This window comes from Dryas octopetala, chromosome 7, assembly GCF_963921425.1.
Source record: "Dryas octopetala chromosome 7, drDryOcto1.1, whole genome shotgun sequence".
NCBI classification, from domain to species: Eukaryota; Viridiplantae; Streptophyta; class Magnoliopsida; order Rosales; family Rosaceae; genus Dryas; species Dryas octopetala.
In genome coordinates this window covers 1,596,290-1,618,586 of record NC_141372.1, presented here as the reverse complement: position 1 = coordinate 1,618,586, position 22,297 = coordinate 1,596,290, and the positions used below count along the sequence as shown (strand labels likewise).

General features: G+C 38.5%; 3 protein-coding genes, 2 non-coding genes and 1 pseudogene across 6 annotated transcripts; 4 read left to right on the top strand and 2 right to left on the bottom strand.

Moving 5' to 3' along the window:
* Nucleotides 1-180: 180 nt before the first annotated feature.
* Nucleotides 181-1,144, bottom strand: LOC147278252 (uncharacterized; annotated as a pseudogene).
* A 1,692-nt stretch (nt 1,145-2,836) lies between these two features.
* LOC147278251 (DUF620 family protein (DUF620)) lies at nt 2,837-4,499 on the top strand. Its single transcript, XM_086250135.1, has 3 exons — nt 2,837-3,139; nt 3,538-3,876; nt 3,990-4,499. The coding sequence occupies exons 1-3, from the start codon at nt 2,837-2,839 to the stop codon at nt 4,497-4,499; spliced, it is 1,152 nt and encodes a 383-aa protein (XP_086106261.1).
* A 1,419-nt stretch (nt 4,500-5,918) lies between these two features.
* Nucleotides 5,919-6,005, top strand: LOC147278250 (small nucleolar RNA R16). Its single transcript, XR_015123688.1, has one exon. It is a non-coding gene; the product is annotated as a small nucleolar RNA R16 (small nucleolar RNA).
* Nucleotides 6,006-6,050: 45 nt separating this feature from the next.
* LOC147278249 (small nucleolar RNA R16) lies at nt 6,051-6,135 on the top strand. The gene has a single exon (XR_015123687.1). It is a non-coding gene; the product is annotated as a small nucleolar RNA R16 (small nucleolar RNA).
* A 4,056-nt stretch (nt 6,136-10,191) lies between these two features.
* Nucleotides 10,192-12,469, top strand: LOC147278248 (uncharacterized). The gene is made up of 3 exons (XM_086249840.1): nt 10,192-10,669; nt 10,805-11,032; nt 12,087-12,469. The coding sequence occupies exons 1-3, from the start codon at nt 10,376-10,378 to the stop codon at nt 12,159-12,161; spliced, it is 597 nt and encodes a 198-aa protein (XP_086105966.1). The 5' UTR covers nt 10,192-10,375; the 3' UTR covers nt 12,162-12,469.
* On the bottom strand, nt 11,125-21,660 carry LOC147278247 (GYF domain-containing protein). 2 transcript variants are annotated; one of them, XR_015123254.1, is made up of 11 exons: nt 21,506-21,660; nt 20,018-20,106; nt 18,877-19,800; nt 18,684-18,795; nt 18,505-18,591; nt 17,380-18,147; nt 14,577-17,280; nt 14,177-14,370; nt 14,043-14,102; nt 13,085-13,693; nt 11,125-11,842 (listed from the first exon to the last, which is right to left on the bottom strand). XR_015123254.1 is itself a non-coding variant. In XM_086249839.1 (10 exons), the coding sequence occupies exons 1-10, from the start codon at nt 21,573-21,575 to the stop codon at nt 13,314-13,316; spliced, it is 5,388 nt and encodes a 1,795-aa protein (XP_086105965.1). In that variant the 5' UTR covers nt 21,576-21,660; the 3' UTR covers nt 13,070-13,313. The 2 variants fall into 2 exon arrangements, 1 of the variants encoding a protein (XP_086105965.1); XM_086249839.1 differs by lacking the exon at nt 11,125-11,842 and having other exon boundaries at nt 13,070-13,693.
* Between the last annotated feature and the right edge of the window lie 637 nt (nt 21,661-22,297).

The following is a 22,297-nucleotide window of genomic DNA, read 5'->3' as shown; positions in this document are numbered from 1 at the left end:
GTCTCTTATTCTTTTTCCATTGAATATGCATTGCTTTGTATAAATTGAAATTGAACCGTTTGTTAATGATGATATTCAATGAGTGTTGTATTCAAAGATCATTTACTTCTGAAAGCAATATTTGAAATTTCTTTGCCAATTGGTCCAATTGGACTTGTCTGCAAAACAATATTTCAAATTTCACTTGACGGGAGGGTCAGAAAACAAGACCTCCCAAATCTCTGAGAAGGCCTCCACTATAACTCCCTGATGGTGTCGTGAGTTCAAAGTCAAGAAACAGTGCAGGAGCTCCTCCAACTCCTTGGCCTCGAAAATCTGCTTCTCCATTATCATCTCCACCATCGACCTCTTGAAGTCCTCGTAGGGATCCTCCGACTTCTTCACCACCGCCACACTCTCTCTCACCTTCCCTCTCACGCCCCTGCACGCTTTCATCGGCTGGAACACTGTTTTTATTTTCCCAGTCACCGATGACGATTTATCTTCCTTCCAGTTCTTCGAAGCCCCACTCTTCAGTCTCCGAACCTTCTTTGTTTTATTATCATTCTTATTGTCAGTTTTCTTCTTCTTTTTGCTACCATGTTTGTCTGATATCTCGCTTATACTCTCCAGTACTGCTGAAAATTCGTTGGAGAAGCTTCTAGAAGAATAAAGTGGGGTTTCGCTCTCTTCGTCTTCCTCAGTACCTTCGCTAGCTGTTGAACGACCAGTCATTGTTTCCAATTATAAAAGGAAGAATAAATTGGGGGTTCGCTTTCTTCTTCTTCTTCTCCTCCTCATTGCGTTTCTTTTTGTTGTAGTAGTGCTTCTCGGTCACCAAAATCGGGGACATACTCAACTCGTAATCAGAAGATGATTCAATTTCGAAGCTGCAGTCAGAGAAGTGACGTGTGCATGACTTGTTGGACCTACATGACCCGTAGCCAATGGACTTGGTCTTGGATGACACATGGCGCTTGGTGGGAGGGTACTCCGGCGTCGGTGGTGGTGGGGCCGGGAGGTAGGGGAAGCTGATGTCCAATGCTTTGGTGTTGACCGGCTGGGACTGCCGGTAAGTTAATGGTACGGTGGAAGAGTGTTTGGGACGACAGAATTGGATTAGAGGACTGACACGAGGGAATTTGAGCTTGAATCGCTTAGCCATATAGCTAGAAATTAGGTGGCCACGTAGAGCTTTAGTTAGATGGCTTGTGCTAGCTTGAGGTAGCAGAAGGAGGATTTGGGGTTCAATATATAACAGCTTAAGGCCGGCCATAGACAGTAGGATATACTAAATCTAAGTGAGGCCTGAATGGTACATAGAATTCTCTAGCCATTGTTGGGTTCGAAAATGTGTGTGAAATATATGGCTTCGTTTATAGTAACCTAATTGGAAATGAAAGCTATGTATTAAAAGAATACCATTTAATTCAGCCTCAGGTGGGGGAAGTGCTTGTTTGTATCCAGTTGTACGTTGACGAATTCCATGGAACACTTAATTAAACAGCAAAGACTTGATCAGACCACAATGAAGTAGGATTCAGTACAAATTCGTATTGCATTTTCAATAGAAAAATGGGCTGAGGAACATTAGACGACAAATTCGTTCATGACCCGACAGCAAGATAAGATCCAATTGTATGACACGTGTAGAAGCAAATTGGCATTACAAAACAAAATTGAAAATTTCTGCTACTATGCACACGCGTTTTGACATTTTCACTTGCACCATGAATCGGCCGGAGGCAATACGCAAAACATAAAAGGAGTTCGCTTTCGTTGCCCTTCCGGCTCCAGAGAAAACGTACTGTTGGGCCCGCAAATGTTGGAGTCACTCCCTTGCGAAATCACTTGCGCTTCAAAGTTATGTATTATGAGAATAAGGTGCACAGATTATTTCCATGTTTGAATTCATAAATTAAAATTACCATGTTTGAATAAATATGGTCGCACAGATGATTTACTTGTTCAACTCATGGGAGGAAGGGCGCAACCTTTTTTCATTATAGGAAGGAAAATGCTTAGCGCCATTCTAAGATGGAAGAACCTCCATCCCTATTTCACAGACCCATGTTCTTTTTGTCTTTTTCATTCCATATTTCCATGGATAGATTGCTTCTTATTTACTTAATTATTTGTAATGAAAAAATAAAAAAAGATATAAGTTTGTGAGATGGAGATCGAGGACTCCTCATAGGATGGACCCAAGCATTGTTCTTATTGTTCTTATAAGAAAGTTTGAATCTAACATTTTATTTTTTACAAAAAAACTTGAGGCACAAGGCTCAAAAACAAAATCTACCAAAAACAAAGCAGGATCTAGCATCCCAATTACCTCACCTCACCCATTCCACTTGTGTTAAGATTCATGAGCAAGGAGCAAGTTGAAGGATTTATTTTTATACCTGCATGTTTTCTTTCTACAAAATAATTACCGATTATCATAATATGACATGCTATTTTGCTATTTGATGCATATATATGTATGTTAAAACCAACATATATGACATGCATTCACCTGTGCCCCATCAATTTAGTTGTGGTAGGGGCCATGGGTCCTAAAATAAAGTTACTATATATGTGCCGTCAAAATCGTGCCCAAACAAGCGACAACTACGGGCAAGGAGCACCTTAGGCAACAAAATACCCCCTTCCCTCTTCTCCTCCATTCTCATTCCCAATACCCAGATTAATTCCTACTAATTTCTACACAAAACATTAAACAACCCTTTCTCCATTCAAACACCCTAAAGCCCCTTTAGGGTATTGAGAAAGGGGAAATTAGTCCATTTTTCCTCTTTCTCACCCATTTGTTTTCGTCTCTATCCCTCTAATTAATATATATATCTTAATTTCTATGAGGAAGCTGTGCCCTAACCTTGACAAAGAAAATGGCCTTGACACCGTTCTTGAGGTGCCTATTCCTGAAGAAATGTTCGCCAGCATGGGCAGCAATGCTGCATTGCGTTGGCACAATTTGCGTTCTTTAATGAAAGCTCAGACGTCCCTGCAAGACAAGTCTTCTGCTCATAATTCGCGTCTCACATCAGGATCAAATAATGAGTTCATGGCATTGCTTAAGCTCGTGGGTTCTCCTCTAATCCCCGTTCAGCTTCATACCGACAATCCACTCAGCCGCCCCATTAAAGATTGTTCCGTCGTAAGTGGAGCTTAAACCTTTGAGGTTTACTGACGTACATTTGATACAACATTTTCATTTTGCATGAATGCATGCGTACATGTCACGTATATATAATTGCATGACATGCACGTACGCAGGCAGTGCGGAGGGGCAATGGGATTGGGGTCTCGGACACAACCCTAAATTGGCTTAATTTTCTCATAGGTTTTTTCTTTTAATGATATATTCATAGTTTGAAATCTAAAGATATATATTCTAAAATCTCAACATATATATTGTACATACACCTGCCAAATCCCGAAAATTATTGTAAGACATTCTTGTTTATAGAGTTAATGGGTCAACACTCTAAATGAAAGTATTGTAAAGAATATTTTGTTGTTTCTTTATTTATGAGCAAATTCTGGTTCCGGCAGGAGGCTTCTACTGCGAAATATATAGTGCAACAATATGTGGCAGCGACCGGGGGACTAGCGGCGTTTAATTCGGTGAATAGCATTTGTGCAGTGGGGGAGGTGAAGATGGTGGGGTCGGAAATGCACCAAGGTGATGGAACTGTGCAAACCAAAGGCAATAGTGAGTCTGGTGGGTTTGTCCTATGGCAAAAGAATCCGGACTTATGGTACTTGGAATTGGTTGTTTCGGGCTTCAAGGTCAGTGCTGGAAGTGATGGCAAGGTTGCTTGGAATCAGTCCGGTTCTCAACCTTGTCATGCCAACAAAGGCCCCCCAAGACCCCTCCGCCGCTTCTTTCAGGTATTATCAAATAATGAGTTTGAACTGTCGATCATTTTAATTTTCAGTTAATAAGATAATGAAATAATTATGAACGGACAATTAATGTAGGTTAATTCTTGTTTATTAACTAGGGATTGGACCCGAGGAGCATAGCCAACTTGTTTTCAGACGCTTTATGCATAGGAGAGAGAAGCATAAACAAAGAAGATTGTTTCATACTCAAGCTTGAGACGCCCACAGAAATCCTTCAATCGCAAAGCACACCCCATACCGAAGTGGTTCACCACACCATATGGGGGTACTTCAGCCAACGGACGGGACTACTTGTCCAATTCGACGACACCAAATTAGTCCGGATGAAGTCCATTCGAGGAAACGACAATGTGTACTGGGAAACGACGATCGAGTCGGTTATCGGGGACTACAGATCCATCGACGGGATTAATATAGCACACGGTGGTAAGACATCTGCTTTGCTCTACAGGTACGGACAGGCTTTTAATCAGAAGCGGAGGTTTGAGGAGACGTGGAAGATTGAGGAGGTTGATTTCAATATTTGTGGGTTGTGCATGGATTGCTTTCTGCCTCCTTCTGATCTCAAGAGGGAAGATGGTGGAGAACATGGGGTGGGAGTGAGGTAGTACCAACTATTTTCTTCAATCATCGACCTAGAACCATTAAACAATACATGCACAAAGATACAACTTCATGTACATATAGGTAAAATGGAAACGGTTTTTTACTTTGAAGCCTGTTTTTTTCAATATTTGAAGCAATCCAACTCTTGCCCTATTTTGATCCCAACTCATTTATGTAGTTTATCTCGTCATTTAAACTAATTCCAGAATCAGAGTAGAGATTTAGATCTTCTCAAAGCAAATTATAAAAGTGAGGTCCTTGATTCTCTATAAAAGAGCGGTTTTTAATTTTTATTTAATTTAGTCAAATGAATTGGATATATGAGTCTTTTTTATTGAGCTATTCTAGTTTTAAATTAAAGTTTACACTGTATTTATATTGATTGGTGAATACAATATATATATAATTTTGGGGTCGAAACGGTTGCGTGCGGAAAAATTATAAGATAGAATCGAAATATACTACCATGTGGTACAACCAATTCAATATGTAAGTATATTATTAGACAGTATGTTTATATTTGTAGGGTATAGTATTAATAACATTTACTCGTATTATGACGCATAGATTAGTTATACCACATGATAATGTATCGGTTATACAGAATAATTTCTCACTCCATTGAATTATTTTTGATAATTCCAGCCATTCGGTTTTTCATCTCAATTTATTTTTTTATAAATAACTTTTGTTTTTGTTCTCTAATTAATAAAGTTAAATTTGGAGATTATCCCAAATTTGGGGGGAGTGGGCTGCCCCTGCCAACTGTATCATAGGGCCTCAAATAGTGGGCCTGGGGTCATGGCGGCCCTGATAAAAATTTTAATGTTGTTATTTTCAAGCCCATCGTATCCCTGAATTTAAAAGCCCAAAAACAAAAAAGAGGGACGCGCAACCAAATCATGAATTTGTTGCGAGTTGAGTAAAACCCTAATTTGCATAAACCCCTATTTAAGCTCCAGTGCTATGCTTGCCGCCTCTCATCTTTCACTCTCCCCATCTTCAATTCTCTTTAGTCCCTCCTTTCAATACACGCCGAATCATATTTTCTAGTTGGGTTTTGCTTTTCTTCATAGTCTTCCGCATCAATTTCATCAATCTCTTTGTTTTTTGAGAATTGCAGTGAAATCTGATCGCTTATTCGATCTAAATATTCAGCGTCTATTTATGTATCTGGGTTTTGATTGATTGCTTTTGTATGTTGTGCATCTGTTTTACCCTCTCCTTCCATGCAAATTTTCAATGCTGGAGGAGATATAACGGATGCGTAGAGCGAGAGGTTGGCTTACCAGCTCTTTGCAGATATTGAGTTTGCTCTAGGGTCAAATGGACCTACCGATATTACACACATCTACCTCATTTTTCTTATTAATTTTCTATTTTAATTTATTTTTGTTTATTTTACAGTGTTAGTGGAGTCAAATGGCAAATGATGAATAATTCTTTTCCGCTTATTGATATACTGATTGTTTGTGTTGACACAACTCCGCTTATTATCTGATGCCATTTTATTAGCTTTTTTGGTATTTTTATTTTGTGTGAAGACTGCAAGGGCATGCATATGATGCAAAAACATTCACTTATACTACACACTGAAATAAATGTGGACAATAACTCCGCTTATTATCTGATGCTTGCCCTTAATTTGTTTTTTTTATTTCTGGCGATGGTTGAGTATCTGATTTTAAATTTTAGTGACAATTTTGTTTGTTCGATGTGATTCGTGGAGTAAAAAATGCCCATTGATGAGAAAAAGCGGACGGGCGGTCAGAATCTGATGCTATGTAGATTGTCTGCAACTTCCACTTGTGGAATATCTCTGAGGATCATTGTTATGATAATTTAGAAATAGAATGTTCACCTTATCATTAATGTAATTTAATGAAATGTGTACATAATAGTTGGTTTCTGTTATAGTTTAATATATTTTGAATTCAGTAGCTGTTTAATAGTGGCAACAGAAATTGATTGATTACAGTTTATTGCTTGAATTTTGTTTTCTCATTCTTCTGCTATGATGAGGTTGCTCTAATTATGTCTGGACATATGAAATATATTATGATATGATATGCACACCTTCTGAGCGGGCATATACTTTCATATTTGTAATTTAACCAAATGGACTAAAATGCTCTTCTTTTTATACAAACTAAAATGCTTTGTTTGTACACAACTCTTGTAGTTTTGTTGTATAACCTAGTTGACTTTCTTGTATAAGTATCCTGGAACTTTCAAAATGTATAATTATATTGTTTGTTGGTCTGAGCCTACTTGGGATATTTTGATCTCAACCACTAATGTCTTTTTTGTTGGTGATATGTTGGGCTGGAATTGGAGTCAGAAAATGTTCCCAATTTATTCATTAAGGTCTTGCATATTTTCGTTTTCATAGTCTCATGTTTTAATGTATTTCCTTTCGGACATCACCTTGAAAAATGAGTGGCCTTCACTCTGTTCTACCCAACTGCAGTAAAATATGTGCATTCTCAGGTTCAGTGATTTGGTGTCTCATTGCCAATGGAGAAGCTTTGTTGTGCTTGAAGAATCAAAGCTGCTGCTTTAATCTGTGCTAACGCTGTAATTGGGTTTATTATTTATAAGTACTTAATGTATCTGGAATTTTACATGTATTGAAATTTGTCCTATTTATATTTCTCGGATCGAAGCTAATTTGGAAGTTTGTATTTACACACGCACTCATTTCCGTATATAAAGGATTTCAAATTATGTTTGAAAATAGATTATTAATAAATAACTCGACTTAAATGGGCCCATTCAAGTTTTGTAATGGGTCTGAACGTCTCAATTTCACATTGACCTTTGTCCAAAAGAAAATTTCACAAGGACTCATTTCAATGTGTTGTCTCTTTCCCTGCAATCTCATTTTTTGCGTGTTTTTCCATTAAGTGACGTGCTCCTGAAGTCGGTGGTCCATTGTTGTCCGGTTAAGTAAATTGGATGGTTCTGGATTATCTATTTTTTCTGTAACTTGGGTAATTTAACTCAATAATCTCTTTTAATATGCAATAAGTTTTTTGTTCCTTCTTTTTAAAATAAACATTTATAACCTTTTCACATATTTTTGGACAAAAATATCTATTATATGTAGAAAAAATTATAGGATATAATCGATATATCGGCACGTAGTATAATCAATCTAATCGTGAATTATACCCAGGGTTTAAATTTCAAAAATTTCTGTGAAATTTCGCCGAAATTTTCGATTTGAAGAGGGATCAAAATCGAAACGTATAATTTTCTATTTTTCGTGATAATTTCGCCGAAATTTCGGCGAAATTTTCGGCAGGTGAGATCGAGAGGGCGGCGGTAGGGGGCCGGCATGGGGGAGATGAGGGAGAAAGAGATAGAGGGAGAAAGAGATAGATGGAGGAAGAGATGGTTCAAACTTTATGTGCATCATTCGGTGGGTTTCGGCGGCAGGGAGCGGCGGCGGGGGGGAGACGAGGGAGAAAGAGAGGAAGGAGAAAGAGATGAGGGTGAAGGTGAGGGTGGTGATGGAGATGCAGAGAGAGAAATATAAGAGTGTGATTGTGTGAGAGAGAGAAAAAAAAAGAAGTCACAGACTCACAGGCGCATTGCAGCAGTGGAGAAGAAGGAGAAGATGAAAGCAAAGGAAAGAAAAAGGGGGTCAGCCCACGGGGAAAGATAAGGAAGGAAAGAGAAAAAAAGAAAAGAAAAAAAGAAAAAGAGAAAAACAATAAAAGACTTTTTTTATTGGAGTTTGAGACTTTTGGGCAATTTGAACAAAAAAATGATTTGAGGTTTCATTTGGCCATTTTAGAGTTTCGTTTAGTTGTTTTTAAACTCTAATACATTTTTATATAAAAAATAATTAAAAATATCCTAATGGGCCTAAACCCTAATATCCTATATTATATCTTAAACAATATAGACTATAGATTATAAAGTATATAGAGTTTAGTGTATAGATTATAAAATATAAATAATATATTAATTTCATTTAATCATTATACTAATTTTATTTAATAGTATTTGCCTTCAGCGCACATTATATTTATCTTATATCACATGAAATTTACTATATAATTTGGTTTCTTCAATGTTTTTTTATCAATGTAGTAGATAATATATTAAATAAACATATGGTAAAGTTTCATTCAAAATTTCCGTATTTTGATAGTAATTTCCGTCGTTTCCGTCTAATTTCTATCGAAATTTAAAAATCTTCGAAATTTCTATCGAAATTTCCATCGAAATTTTCTCGAAACCCGAAATTTTATTCTTTGATTATATCATGTGTTAATATATTAATTATACATGATAATTTCTCCGTATGTAGTATGTAGACAGACATAATAAAATGGGTTATTGAATTAAATTACCCAAAATAACTTACATGTCCTATCTCTCTTCGTGTACTCCTAACCTATGTATTTGCTTGGCCTATGATATTTCCTTGTACATGAGATGTAGGTGTTAGTATCCAAAGATTCCAATCTTTTCATATATGTTTGTCTTTTGAAAATGAGAGGTTTATGACTTGTAGTCTGTCAGCTGTCAGCAACGAAACTTCACTGTGACTAAGCTGAAGTTTTCAATTTGTATTTGGAATTTTCGTCCCTAAAAAATTTCCGGTTTCGTTGCAAAATTAATTTCTATAATACATCAGCTTTGAGAGCCGCGAGCAATAATGGGTTTGGTTTAACTGTTTAAGTCTTCTTCTTAACTTTAAAATAGTTAAAAAGAAAAAATTTCTGTTATTTTAACTTTTTTGCAATTTGGCCTTGACCAAGTGAAAATAATTTCTACTTGCGATTGAACTAAAATTCTGCCGTAACCGCGGTTCTTGTTCATAATGGAAAGGTGTGAGGTCTGGTTATTTCTACTTGCCAATTTTGCCAAAAGCAAGTATGCGCTGAATTCTAATCGAATGGGGTTGCAATAATGAAGGGTGATGCTATTAGTACCCTCATATTTTGGTTGTTTGTGAATCAGCATGGCCCATTGGCCCTTGCTCGCTTGCCCCTTGATTCTATAAATCACAATTCACCAACGGAGTGAACATATATAATGCATACACTATATCATAAAACTAGTCAAAAATGTATGTTTGCATAGTAAGCTTTTCCCACAATAGAATGTTAGGTGATAATAAAAATCTTATTGGTACTCTCTCTCTCTCTCTCTCTCTCTCTCTCTCTCTCTCTCTCTCTCTCTCTCTCTCTCTCTCCATCATTTGTGAATTAGTTGACTAATAGGAGAGATTCCTTGTTATATTAGGAGATCAGATTCCTTGTTAATAGAAGAGGATGTAGGAGAGATTCCCTACTGTCCTACCTACTACACAATGTCAATGAATGAATGTTGTAAAGAAAATGATAATTAACATTTTTGTTTATAGAATTTAATGTATAAATGTGATATAAATTGAAAAGGATTAGTTGAAAAAAAGTGAGTAGGCTGGAGATAACGAAACAAGGCTAAACGATGTGAGTCGGTGAGGCCTAAAGTCAATGGTAGTCGGCAAATGACATGGGGTACGCTCCCACGTCCACATGGACGCACATACTACTGGGTCTCTGGGTCGTTACAAAACCATTGGGGATGGTAGGTAGGTCGCGAAACACTCTATGCTTTCCCGACATTTAAGTATTTAACATTAAGGTCGTCCTCAGATTCAGACTCAAGACTCAGTACTATTATGTCACACAGAGATTGATTATTGAATCATTGATAGCTCACCCACCCACCCATCACACTTCACACACAAACATTTAAACCCCACAAGGCCACAATAGTCCCCACTCTCTCAGTGTCTGTGTCTCTGCTCTTGCTTTTGCTAGCTCTCTCTCTTACTCAAACTACAGCAAGTAAATTGATCTGCTCGAATATAGATATGAAGCACAACGATCCACCACCGACAGTACTGATACCAATACCATCATCATCATCATCATCCACCACAACACCACCAACAACAACAACCTTGATCAGGAAACAGAGCTCATCATCGAAAGCTGCAACCTTTTTGGACAAGACTCGCTACAAGTTCTGGGTTTTGGCCGCCATTCTCCTCCTGGCTTTCTGGTCCATGTTCACTGGCTCTGTTAACCTCAAGTGGTCAGCTCACAATCTAACCCACCTTTCGGACAACTTCGACCTCCCAACATTTGACGATCTTGATATTCTGGTATATATATCTGCATACAAATGTATTGTTGGCTCTTGGGACTGACCCATTTGCCTGTTCTTCAATTCCTTCGTTTTATTATTGTGGAAAAATGGAAATTTGATTTTTGTTTTGGGGGGGGTGGAAATTGAGTAGGAAGTGGAGGAGAGAGAGAAGGTGGTGAGGCACATGTGGGATTTGTACTCGCACAGCAGCACCACCTCCACCAGTCGATTGCCTCGGTTTTGGCAAGAAGCTTTTGAAGCTGCTTACGAGGATTTGAGCAGTGATGTTCCTGCTCTCCGAAACGCCGCCGTTTCGGAGATTGCCAAGATGTCCATCCGCTCCATCAATAGAATTGATGCCTTTCCTCTTCAAAAAAGGGTCAGTAAACCCTATCCCCTCCTCTTCACCTCAATTCAATTCATTAATGCAAAGAATGATAAATTCATCTCCATTTAATAACTTGAACATTTGGGGTTTTACTGAACTACTCAGATTTGGTGTTAAGTCTCTTATATGTGTCAGTATTCTAGATTAAGCCATTAAAACCTTCATCATGCATTAATATGAATATAAGCATCATATGGATAGACTTAAGTTATAGGTTCATAAAAGGGTTTGAATTTAATAACAGCTCTGTATCTTTGTTCTTGTCTCTCGAACTCTGGCCTATAATTGTCTGATGCACAAATTATGTGTCCCTCTTGGATTTTAGTTTCTCGTGTGTGTCAGAATCATTGTTCTGTCAATTTCTTGAAAGAAAAAATGAAATCCAAATTCTTACATGTCTGAACAGAACAAATCCAAATTTAATATTTAACCTGAAATAAGCAACCAAAGCTACTCTTGTTTCATGCCATTGTCAAGCACATAGTGCTCATCAATCTCGTTTATAGGCTTATGATTACATTTCAATGTCCATTTCTCTCGCGCAATTCCAATCGCTCTAATAGTCTTCTCGTCACAAAGAACAGATTTGTGTCCTCTCCTTTTTTAGTCCTGCTAGATCTGCTTGCTTCTCTAGAATGCAAGATTAGTAGCTCTTGACACACAAAATTTTAGTGGGAAATTGATTTGTTCATTCCCGGACCACCTAAGTGGGGAAATAGGTCCACTTTGCTACAACTATAATGTATTTTACATTGAAAACCGTGAGCAAATTTCTGCATTGAGCATTTGAACTTCAGAAACCTGTATAAAAACATCCGTCGAAGTAGTCAAAACATAGAGAAAACGGCCATTTTATAAGAAAATTCAGTAAGCATAGCCACTTCCAATTAAAAACATATGCATCTTTCAAGGGTTTGGATTGAACTGATTGAATTCCTGTTGAAGCTTATATGTGAAGATCATCTAAAAATTTATTTGTATTTTCTAAAGAATTAAGTTTTTCTGACATTGTAATATATGATTGTCGTGATTTATGTTATTACAGAGCAATAGAGAATTGAAGAAGAGATCCAAGAAAGCAAAGGGAAGTAAGGAGGTAACTACCGTAGGGAGTAGCTGATAACTGCAATCTTTCCTTGTATTTAGATATCATTCAAACTCCTGCTTAAGAAAAGTTTGGAGGAAGAAGATGTCCTGATAATGTAAACACATCAGGACAAATATTGAAATGAATATATGTCATTACCCATCAGAACCACAATCTTATCCATGCACCACTTTTAGCTTAAGGATTGTGGTGAATATATAGATATCATGTTTCAGTAAACGCTTCAAAATGGGTTTTGGTTACCATATTTAGGATTGTACTATCCGTAAGGGTATTCCAAAAGTGTCAGAGAAGATATATAATTTCCCATTATTGTGCTGTTGAACCTGCTAGAAATAGCTTGGCCAAAAAAAAAAAAAAAGAACTGCTAGAAATAGAGGAAGATCAGAAAGAGATTGGTTAAGGAGGGCATTTTTTTATATTTTATTTTCTGTCAATTTTTTCCATGCGGCACTTTCTCCTCTCTGGCTTGATATAATTATATACAGTAAATTAGTAAATGCCAGTCACAAGTTGACAATTAGCATTATTGATTCTCTAACTCACATTGTTTGCACAAATGTTCAAACTAAACATCCTCTGAAAAAAAAGTTCAAACTTTAAACTAAATATAAAACAAGTCATTATTTTTTATTATAATTTGAAAAAGAAAAAACGGATTAAGAGAGTTGAATTTCAAACTCTTTTTTTTTTTTTTTTCTTTTGATAAATTGAAAATGCACCTATCTTTAAACAATCAAATTTGTATAAAACTTGATATTTCCAAATCTTCATGAAAAAAATTAGTCAAAATTCAAACCCATTATCCAAATGCAACCAACCTAAACTCCAATCCACCCAAGGTATCCTTACCAAATCAATTTATGGCAAGGAGATGGTATCAAATGATGGCAAGGAAAAAAAAAAGAGAAGCGAATGAATGAAAGCAAGGGTACCTTGATTGAAGATTAGACTTCCCGCAGGATCTCAAAGTGACCAAATAAATTAACAAGTACTCTTACCACTGAAAGATTACACAAAATCGCTCGAGCAGATAAATTAGCACTGCTGCTATGGGGCACTACAGAGGGGTAAACAAAAATCCTAAGAGTGAAATGTAAAAACCATTTACAAGCAGTCCAACGCCAAAATCTATTTACAACTGCCTCTCTCTCTCAAAACATCCTAATCTTCCACCGTCTGGATCTCACCCATCATGATCCGGTTACTAACGACATTAAATCCCAAGACAGCGGGGCTGACCTTCTTCCCTTTCTTCCCCTTCTTCTTGCCACCTCCTTTGGACGACCCATCATGGCCCACTGAGCCATCTTGGTCAACATCTGCACCGTAAGAATTTACATCTCCAGCACCGAACCCAGTGACCTTTTGATCATTCCGACTTTGAAAGGCAATTTCAAGGACATCAGCTGGTAGCAACTCCTTGTAGTTGAGAAATTGGTCAATGAACTCATGATCAGGATCATACGACCCAAGATTCTCTATCAGAAGCAACTCAGCCTCTGCCCTGGATTGCTTCAAGCAAAATTCAAGGAAACTTGTATCTAGCAAGAAAATAAATGACAAAGCAATGACCAAGACGTCACAAATATATCTTTCTTCAGAATAAGTTCTAGCAAATTTGTTAAATTCTTACATCAGCCTTCCAATTATGAAAAATGGGATATGGCAAGTAGAATGGAATTGGGCTAACAAGAAGCCGATATTATTATTGCATCTCTGTTAAAGAAGATATGCTTAATTGTGTGTGCTTTGAAAGTTTATACCATGCAGTTTTAGGGAAAAGAAAAAGAGTAATAGCAAAACATCTTATGCTACAGATTTCACCTATAATTTTGATGAAGTTTGACACTAGTGTAAAGATTATTCTGCAGGCCAGATAGTAAAACATACCTTTTGTCCCAATAAGCCTACCGCACTCACTCTTGCACCAATCTCGGAAGTCCATGGCTTCTGCAAAGGCATAACATGATGGGGTAAATGTCAATTAATATCTTTGCAAGATCAACAGGGGAATAACAGCTTACCTGATTGCTTGGTCATGGCGTCTCTTTTTCCTTTTAGAGATGACTGAGCAGAGGCAGGTGAGGATGAAAGTGACCGCTCTGTTGCTTTGCCACCCATTGATTTCTGCCGGTTCAATGAACCAGCTGAAGTTCCTTTTACAGGAGTATTTTTCATTCCCCAACTGCCCTGGCTTGCAAGGTGAGGAAAATCTGCCCTGCTCGCACAGAAATAAGCAAACAAAAAGACAAGCTCAGGTCAAATTAGTTCCCTGCAAATATAAAAGATGCAGCCAAACTCCCATATGCATCCCCAAAATATAATTATGCAGGGCAAAATAAAGCTTCCCAACTCAAAGCAACATGCAGCAGAAACAAACACAATGAATTAAATACAAAATAGAGAAAAGCAAACATATCATACTGTTTATTTTCTTGCTTTGGTTGGTCAATTGGGCCCCAGAATAGGTCATCATCTCCTCTATATTTTGACTGAGTAGCATAAGAATTAATCGGGTTGGGAGATGCAGCCTTAGATGTAGATGATGCTGAGAGTGACCATGAAGGAACATTATTGCGGGTGGCTTGAGTTGGCTGGGATTTCTGTGGAGTGGGCTGGGATTTCTGTGGAGTTGGAATCTGGTTTGGTTTCTGAGCAGAAGAAACCCTCTTCTCCTGCTCCTTTTGGATATCTCTTAAAGATGTGGGTTTAGGAAGCTTCGCAGGCTCCGTAGACCATGCTGGGGAAGGTGAAGGGCAAGCTGTTTCTCCCTTCCAAAGAACAAAATCTCCCAATGAAGGCCCTGACGGGATTGCAGGCAATACTTCCTTTTCCTGCTGTACAGAACGGGAGCTTTTGACTTTCTCGGTAGGGCTTGAACTAATAGGCGCATCGACAGAGGCGACTGATACTGAGACTTTATTTCCAGTACCCTTTGATTTTGCTGACTTTTTGCGGCTCTTTTTGGTGTCCTTAGCCTCAATGAAATTATCATCATCTACAGGTTCTGAGTGGGTGAGCATAACTTGTGGAGAAGGCTGAGTTGATATACCATTAGGAACCTCAACATCTCTTTCACTAGATTTGGCCAAAACCTCTTCAGCCAATAGATCATGTAACGGGCTCTTCTTGCTCTTTGAATTTGGAGAAGTTTTGGATCCACCTACATTTAACTCAGTAATCCCTGCATCTATCTGAGTTTCTCTAGACAATTTTGGTTCTGAATTGGCTACAAACCCAGCCCAAGGAGTTGACAAACTTGGGGAATTGACAGAATTGGTGACCTCAGATACTATCACTCCTGCCTGTGCCTTCCTCTGCTCTTCCTGTTGAATTTCTAATAGTGATTTTGCCTTAAAACCAGGAGCAGGTTTCCAAGTTCGCAGTCCAGTCTGTAGTTGGGTTTTCTGCTCAGCAACAGACTCAACTATTTTAGAGTCACTCTTGACTTCAAGAGGTTCAGTTTCACCTCCAGAAATTTTTACAGGCTCCAATTTTTCAGCTTGCCGAGATTCCCCAACCTCCAAAGCAACAATTTCAGATTTACTGCCTCGGTTGCCTTTTGACTTTAGTGGAGAAGTTCCATAAAATGCTTCTCCTGCATTGATGTCTGTCTCCAATCTTGTGTCACCAACTGGCTTTTCAGTTTCAGATTGCTTTATTTGCTGTGCCTTGGAAGATTTTTGCTTCTTGGATTTCTTCTCAGAAGTTTTTTTCTGCCCTAGTACTTCAGCATTCTTCACTTCAGTCACTGTAGGAACCTCATCATTGGATGTTTCCCTTTCAACTTGAATATCTGATTTAACTTTCGCATCATTGACATGCTTGGGCAAATCTTTCTCACAAACTCCTACTGGTGAAACAGCTACGGAGGTTTCAAGAGACTCTAAAGGTGCAGAAGCTGCAATGGCCTCGGAGATTGCAACCATGCCAGTCCCCTCAGCTCTGAAAGTGTTTTCAGAAGCCTGGTCCAGAGTTTTAGCAGCATGAAAGTCAGAATCAGGTATGGATTTCTGAACAAGGGGATCCTCTCTAGATTTGATCATCACATCAAGCAAGGGTGAGCTCTCTACAATAGTTGACACTAGCAACGACTCCTGATGGATATCAATCGGCACCACAGGAGTAGTGGCATCCCAACTTCTTTGAAGGGTAACATTCCCAAACATTTGATGTGGTAGAAGTAAAGAAGAGGCTCCGTCACTTACATTATGAGAAATATCTTGTGTACCTTGTGGTGGCAAAATCATAAAGTTATTGGTAAGTTCATTTTGCACATTAGGAACTGGCACATTTGTACCAATTTGAAACATTTCTTGTGATGGCTGAATCCGAGGAGGATCTATTGATGCATTCCCTTTTGGTATTGCAGCAGCCTGTAACTGTCCAAAAGATGGTTCAGGGAAATGCTGGCGAGATTGATGCTCTGACAGAACCTGGGAAAGCAGCTGCTGTTGTTGCCTTAATAACATTTGCTGCTCCTCCTGTTTCTGTTGCTGCTTGAGCAACATAATCTTATCCAACAATGACATCTGCTGCGTTGGAACCGGTGCCTGGGAATGTAACTGCAACAAATACTGCTGTTGCAACATATTCAACAGTTGTGGATCTTGTAATAAACCAGACGACAGTAATTTCTCTTGTGTTGAAATACTAGAACTATCAATAGCTTGAGAAAGTAGATTTGGAAAAGATGGCTGATTTTGAGGTTGCAGCCTCTGTTGTTGGAATCCAAGTGGAGCTTGGGGAGGAAAATTCTGATCACGATACAAGTCCATCTTACTCTGTAGATGGTCTGACCCACCTTGGACAGAAAAATTTGACCAACCAGCAGCACTATTATTTATGCCAGATGGTGACCGATCAGTTAATCCTTGAAGGATGGACATGATGTCAGCATTTTGGGTATGAGGAGGCTGACGAGGATTTTCAGCCACTGAAGAGAGGAGGTTTGGATCAGGGACAATCTCCGACTTAGACATCACAGGTGGAGCATCTCTCCCGGGCCAAAATTGATAAGGACTAGGTAAAGACCTCTGCTGCTCAAGTGCCATTCTCTTGACCAACAGGTTATCTAATCCAGGATGAGGCAAACTATGAGAATTATTTCCAACAAATCCTTGCAAACCTAAGAATAAAACAAAAAGGTCCAGATCACAATAAGGCACAACGGGATAAGAAGAACAAATGAAAAGAAATATGAAAAAGCTTATTAATAAATTCCAACCTTCAGAAAAAGGAAACTTCTGAAGAGGTGACCCGCTCATATTACCAGACATCAGTGACTCTAAAAACCTATTCTCAGCTTCTGTTGTACCCTGTTTATGCCTTGGTTCATTTCTTACTACATCTGTCTCACTTAAACCAGCATGAATCTTCCCAACACTACCAAAGTTTGGCCTACTTGATGCATCTGATATTTCACTTTGTTTAGGCACACTAAATCCAGGTGGTGGTCTAGCTTTAGACCGTAAATGAGGCATAACATCGCCAAGTGCTGAAAATGGTGAATCATTTGAAGCACTTTCCATGCGAACTAGCAAATCTATGCCAAAATACCCAGACTCATACCAGCCTATAATGTCTGCCCCAGAAAAAGGACCTTGAATTACACCCTGAGGATCTTTATAACAAAGTTGTAGCTCTTCCGGTGAAGGCTGCTGAGGTTTTCTCACTTCCTGTTCCCTATCTAGAACTCCAGATAGCTGCCTCCTGATGATAGGATCTTCACTAGTTTTCCATTTTGCCTCATCTCTACTTTCCCATTCATTATTAAGATCTTTCTGTCTCTGTGACCAGCCCATATCAGGAGTTCTTGACATGATATCACTGGGAATCTCTTTCCAATCATGCAAGGCTGTATGTGAGCGTTCTCCTTGTGATGGAGCTCTCCATGGAGTTCCAGAATGAGCAGTAGTATTTCCCTGCATGCTCAATTCTGTATTGATGGGTTGCTCCTCAGCCTTTCTGAAAGGACCACCATCTTCTCTAAGAGCTGCAAATAGGAATTACATTGAGTAAAATGTTTAAATAGGGACAGCCACTTCAGGCTAGTAGTGAGTATAAGAGGACCGCATCCTTACACTCAGAGTCATGTATAGCAATTATGCAGAAGGCACTTCAATACAAAATTTCCAAAAGTAAAAAAAAAAAAAAAAAAATCCTTGAATCAAGAATCACATAAACCACTTGTTCATGAGCATCGAACTAGAGGCTACCATTTTTCCCATTCCACTTAAAAACATGTGGCAGTTAAAGTTGTCTGGATCACTTTAGTAACCAACACCAACATTCATAGTGCAATTTAATCACAAGAAGTTTCAACATTCTTTTCCAATTTCCATCAACATACCTTCTGTATAATTTGGAAAACCACCTCTTGAACTAGCAATGCTTTCATCCTTAGAATCAGCAGCGAGCGGTAAATCCTCTCTACTGCCTGCTCAGACAAGACAAATCCAACACAAATCAATTCCCACCTGAAAGAAGCATACATGTATAGTTTTAATATATCTTGAACAAGTAAACTACCAAGCTTTGGTCTTCTTGATTGTGTGAAATCTATCGGGTTCCTTCCATCTTTAGATATCTGAGGAGCGCCACTACTTACTATATCTCCTTTGTCAATTCCCTTCAAAAGAGCCTGCTCAGGCAGAAAAGGATTCGTATGAGCTGCTGAAAGTATCAAAAGTGTTCACAAAATAATTTAATGAATATGCCTTACCATTTCCTCAGGATTTGGCACACAAAGTGCCAGAGGCTCCAATGGTTCATCCACTGTAAGAGAAGACACTTCTATAAACCCATCAACTAATTTTCGATATGATCTCATATCAGCCATCCTGTATACATCAAGCAGCTTCGTCCTACTATACCTTAAAGGGTAAGAATCTCCATGTTCACTTTCAACTTTGTCCAAAACAGTTCCTATAGGCTGAGAAATAGTAGGAATACTGTTCATAAAACTTCCACCAGAGCTAACCCTTCCACGACCAAGAGAAAAGGTTGGAGGTGTGCTTTCCCCACGCCCACGACCAGATGAATGTGTAGGAACAGGTTTGTTTGCTGCTAGAGTCTGGTTATGAGAAGGCTCTCCCCTTCCTCGGGCTTGGGAGGAGTTCGATCTCCATGGCCGGTAGTGATCCCCATCCTTCTCATCCTTTCCATGATTTCCAACATGAGACAAACCTTTATCAAGATGCATGCTGCCATCTCTTCCAGAGTCTGCCCACTTGTCACGCGAACCTTCTGCCTCCTTGTCATCAGGCCCCCAGCGCGTATTCCATTTGCTCTCTCGCCGTTGATCATAATTGGATTCCCTGTTACTCGAGTCAGTCCACCGCTCAGATGGAGCACGACGTGCTTCCCCAAAGTGCTTTGCAGATGAATTTTCCATCCGACGATCCATCCTGCGAGTGTCACCAAGCTCTTTATCTCCATCCCTCCACCGATCTTTGCGTATAGAGGAATTGGTGTCCCGTTCTTCATCACGCCAGCGTTCACGACGACCACCAGTTTCCATATCCATCAAGGATGGCCTGAAAACATCCTTCTTCTTCTGGGTATCATGAATTTCTTCACCATTCCCTGATGATTTCATGGTATCGGAGCGACTGCCGTAGGATGGATTTGGGCTGGGAGGTTTTTCCTGCATTTATTTTTAAGAAAGAAATAAAAAAGAACTGTGAAGCAATATTCTAAACTAATTCTTTGAACTAAGATAGAAGTGCGTGCTAACAGGAAATGTGCTGTAATAAACTTCTCCGCTGTAAATAAGAATGCATGGAGGTAAGAAGATTGGTAGATGATCAGGAAAGTGATGATTTTTTTTAATATATGGGATTATAAAAGTGATGATAACACACCCCAGCTAACATTCCTGGCTTATTCTCCCCTGGCTTCGGCAGAAGCCACTGCGGTGACAGTGGAATAGGATGCTCAGAACCTTGTCCAGCTGCATACATCAGAAAGAAGCATTGATATTAAAAAAAAAAAAAACAAATATCATATATATATAAATATATATTGCATACATATGATAGAATAAAAAACATTATAACATCACTTTTCAAAACAAAATCAAAATAATAAATTGAAACAAGATTTTTGTCAGAACTTAGAGCTATGAGAATAACATTAAAAATTAAAATGATAGCAGAATAGTGGAAAGCAAAAACAATATTATTGTGCTTTGAGAAAAAGGAGTTTCTGTTAAAAGTTTGACACCAAATATAATTCAAGATTCTACAATTACAATAACTGGAAACTCTTATGGTGAAAAATGTTCCTGGATGATCCTGTAGGAAAGTCATAGTGAGTGATTAAGAATCTCATAAACTAAAAGAATATGAACCACCTACCGTAGCAGGCTAATTATGCTATAAACTCAAATGAGAGCTCACTTTTTCGACAGGAATACTAAAGACACTATTCAAGACTTTATATGAATATACAAGGACTGGGTTGCATTCCTCTAACCTCTTGTAGCATCAAGACCCTTAAACTCCACAGATATTCATCGCATATCCCACATACTGACACAATTTCAGACAGAATTTAACTTGGTCATACCCCTAGTAATCGTAACACAACCTTCTAACACTCGGATGGCTCAAATATAGCTTCGAAATTAAAAAGTCGAGCAAGAGAGTATAATGAAACATTTCATTACCAACCAAAATAATTAGGTCACTGAACCCTCACTGGTAAAATTTAGAATACAAAGTAAAAAATAAAACAGAAAACTTAAATTAAACTATGCTTTGAAGGTATCTGACTATTCAGACTGCATTGCAATAACATTGTCAATGAAATGTGTCCGATGTTCAAGATGAAAACGGAGGACACCAAAGTCGTAAAACATGCTAAAAATAAACAAGCTTTGCAACTTTTGAATACCTGAATAGGCTCTGTAGCCCATGTACACCACAAATGCAGCAAAGAACTAAAAAATAGAGGTCTACTGAAAAATTGGAAAATCCAAATAGACGCATGGGCAGTCACAAACACATTCCCCTAACAAGCAGTTTCACTTGGGAAAAATAAGTATTGTTTGTTGCAATAAAAGGGAAAACATATAATCCCATTTTTCTAAAGAAAACCCTGAGAAAAGCAATCACATTTACTGAGATAAACCAAAACCCTAAAAGTGCGCAATATTTATCAAAACCCTAAACTTAGCTGTGTAAAACAACTGCGGCAAGATAAATGGTAATGAAAACAAAAAAAATGTGTAAGGAGAGTAAGAACCTCTGAGAAAGCTAGGGTTTTGGAGAAAAATCAGATGAATAGCGGCGAAATGTGAAAAATCGAAGAGGGAAAAAGGAGCTCGAAGGAAATGGAAGAAGAAATACCTTTGGAGATCTGAGGGGGAGTAGTGACAGAGAGGTGGTGACGGGAATCGGAGTTGGAGAGGTCGGCCATTGATGATCGGTTAGAGTTGCAGAGAGCGAGCGAGCGAGCGAGCGAGAGAGCCAAAGAAAACTCTTTTGCGCTTGAGTGAGGTAAGAGGGAGAGAATGTGAAGAAGGGTGGGAATATAAGTTTAAGGGGCAGCAGAAACAAAAGAGAGATTAATGAGAGAGAGGGTAGGTTAAATCTCGGCGTACGTTAGCGGGATATGGATTTGTTCTCGCACCTTCACTCTACTTTACTGTTGAACGAGTTTAATTTCTTACTTACTAATGGGTGATATCATCCTCTACACGCGTCTGAACAATAGCGTGAAAAACACGCTGGTAGTGGAATTTACCAAAATGACCTGATGCTTGAAATGCCAGGTGATATTTTGGCTTTCCCACACGCGTCTGGTACTTGGCGGACTTGGATAATCTGATTTCCATCGCAATGGTTTTGGCCATTTTTAGGTTGTTTTTTTTCGTATGAGGATGCGTATTGTAACGTAAGCTGCGCATGTTATGGGAGACCAAACGACATCAGCCCTGACTGTTTTGCATTTGAATTGCTATACAGTGATCCAACGGCTTAGTTCAACAAGGGGTAATCGGACGGCCCAATCTGAATTAGTTTTGTGCCATAGTCTTTAAAAATAAACCTGTATATCCCCCCAAAAATAAAGAAAATAAAATTGATTATTCATTAACAACTCTTGTGCCTTGTGGGGAAATAAAATTTGGATGCAAAGTG

Bases quoted from the DNA above. Each gene is read 5' to 3' on its own strand.
- LOC147278251 (XM_086250135.1), top strand. From the start codon at position 2,837: ATGAGGAAGCTGTGCCCTAACCTTGACAAAGAAAATGGCCTTGACACC. The intron at 3,140-3,537 runs GTAAGTGGAGCT...TGGTTCCGGCAG, and splicing joins CCATTAAAGATTGTTCCGTC to GAGGCTTCTACTGCGAAATA. The intron at 3,877-3,989 runs GTATTATCAAAT...TTTATTAACTAG, and splicing joins CCCTCCGCCGCTTCTTTCAG to GGATTGGACCCGAGGAGCAT.
- LOC147278247 (XM_086249839.1), bottom strand. From the start codon at position 21,575: ATGGCCGACCTCTCCAACTCCGATTCCCGTCACCACCTCTCTGTCACT. The intron at 17,281-17,379 runs GTTGGAATTTAT...TTTTATTCTTAG, and splicing joins GAAGTTTCCTTTTTCTGAAG to GTTTGCAAGGATTTGTTGGA. The intron at 13,694-14,042 runs GTATGTTTTACT...TTTTCTTGCTAG, and splicing joins TAGGCTTATTGGGACAAAAG to ATACAAGTTTCCTTGAATTT.
- LOC147278248 (XM_086249840.1), top strand. From the start codon at position 10,376: ATGAAGCACAACGATCCACCACCGACAGTACTGATACCAATACCATCA. The intron at 10,670-10,804 runs GTATATATATCT...GAAATTGAGTAG, and splicing joins TTGACGATCTTGATATTCTG to GAAGTGGAGGAGAGAGAGAA. The intron at 11,033-12,086 runs GTCAGTAAACCC...ATGTTATTACAG, and splicing joins CCTTTCCTCTTCAAAAAAGG to AGCAATAGAGAATTGAAGAA.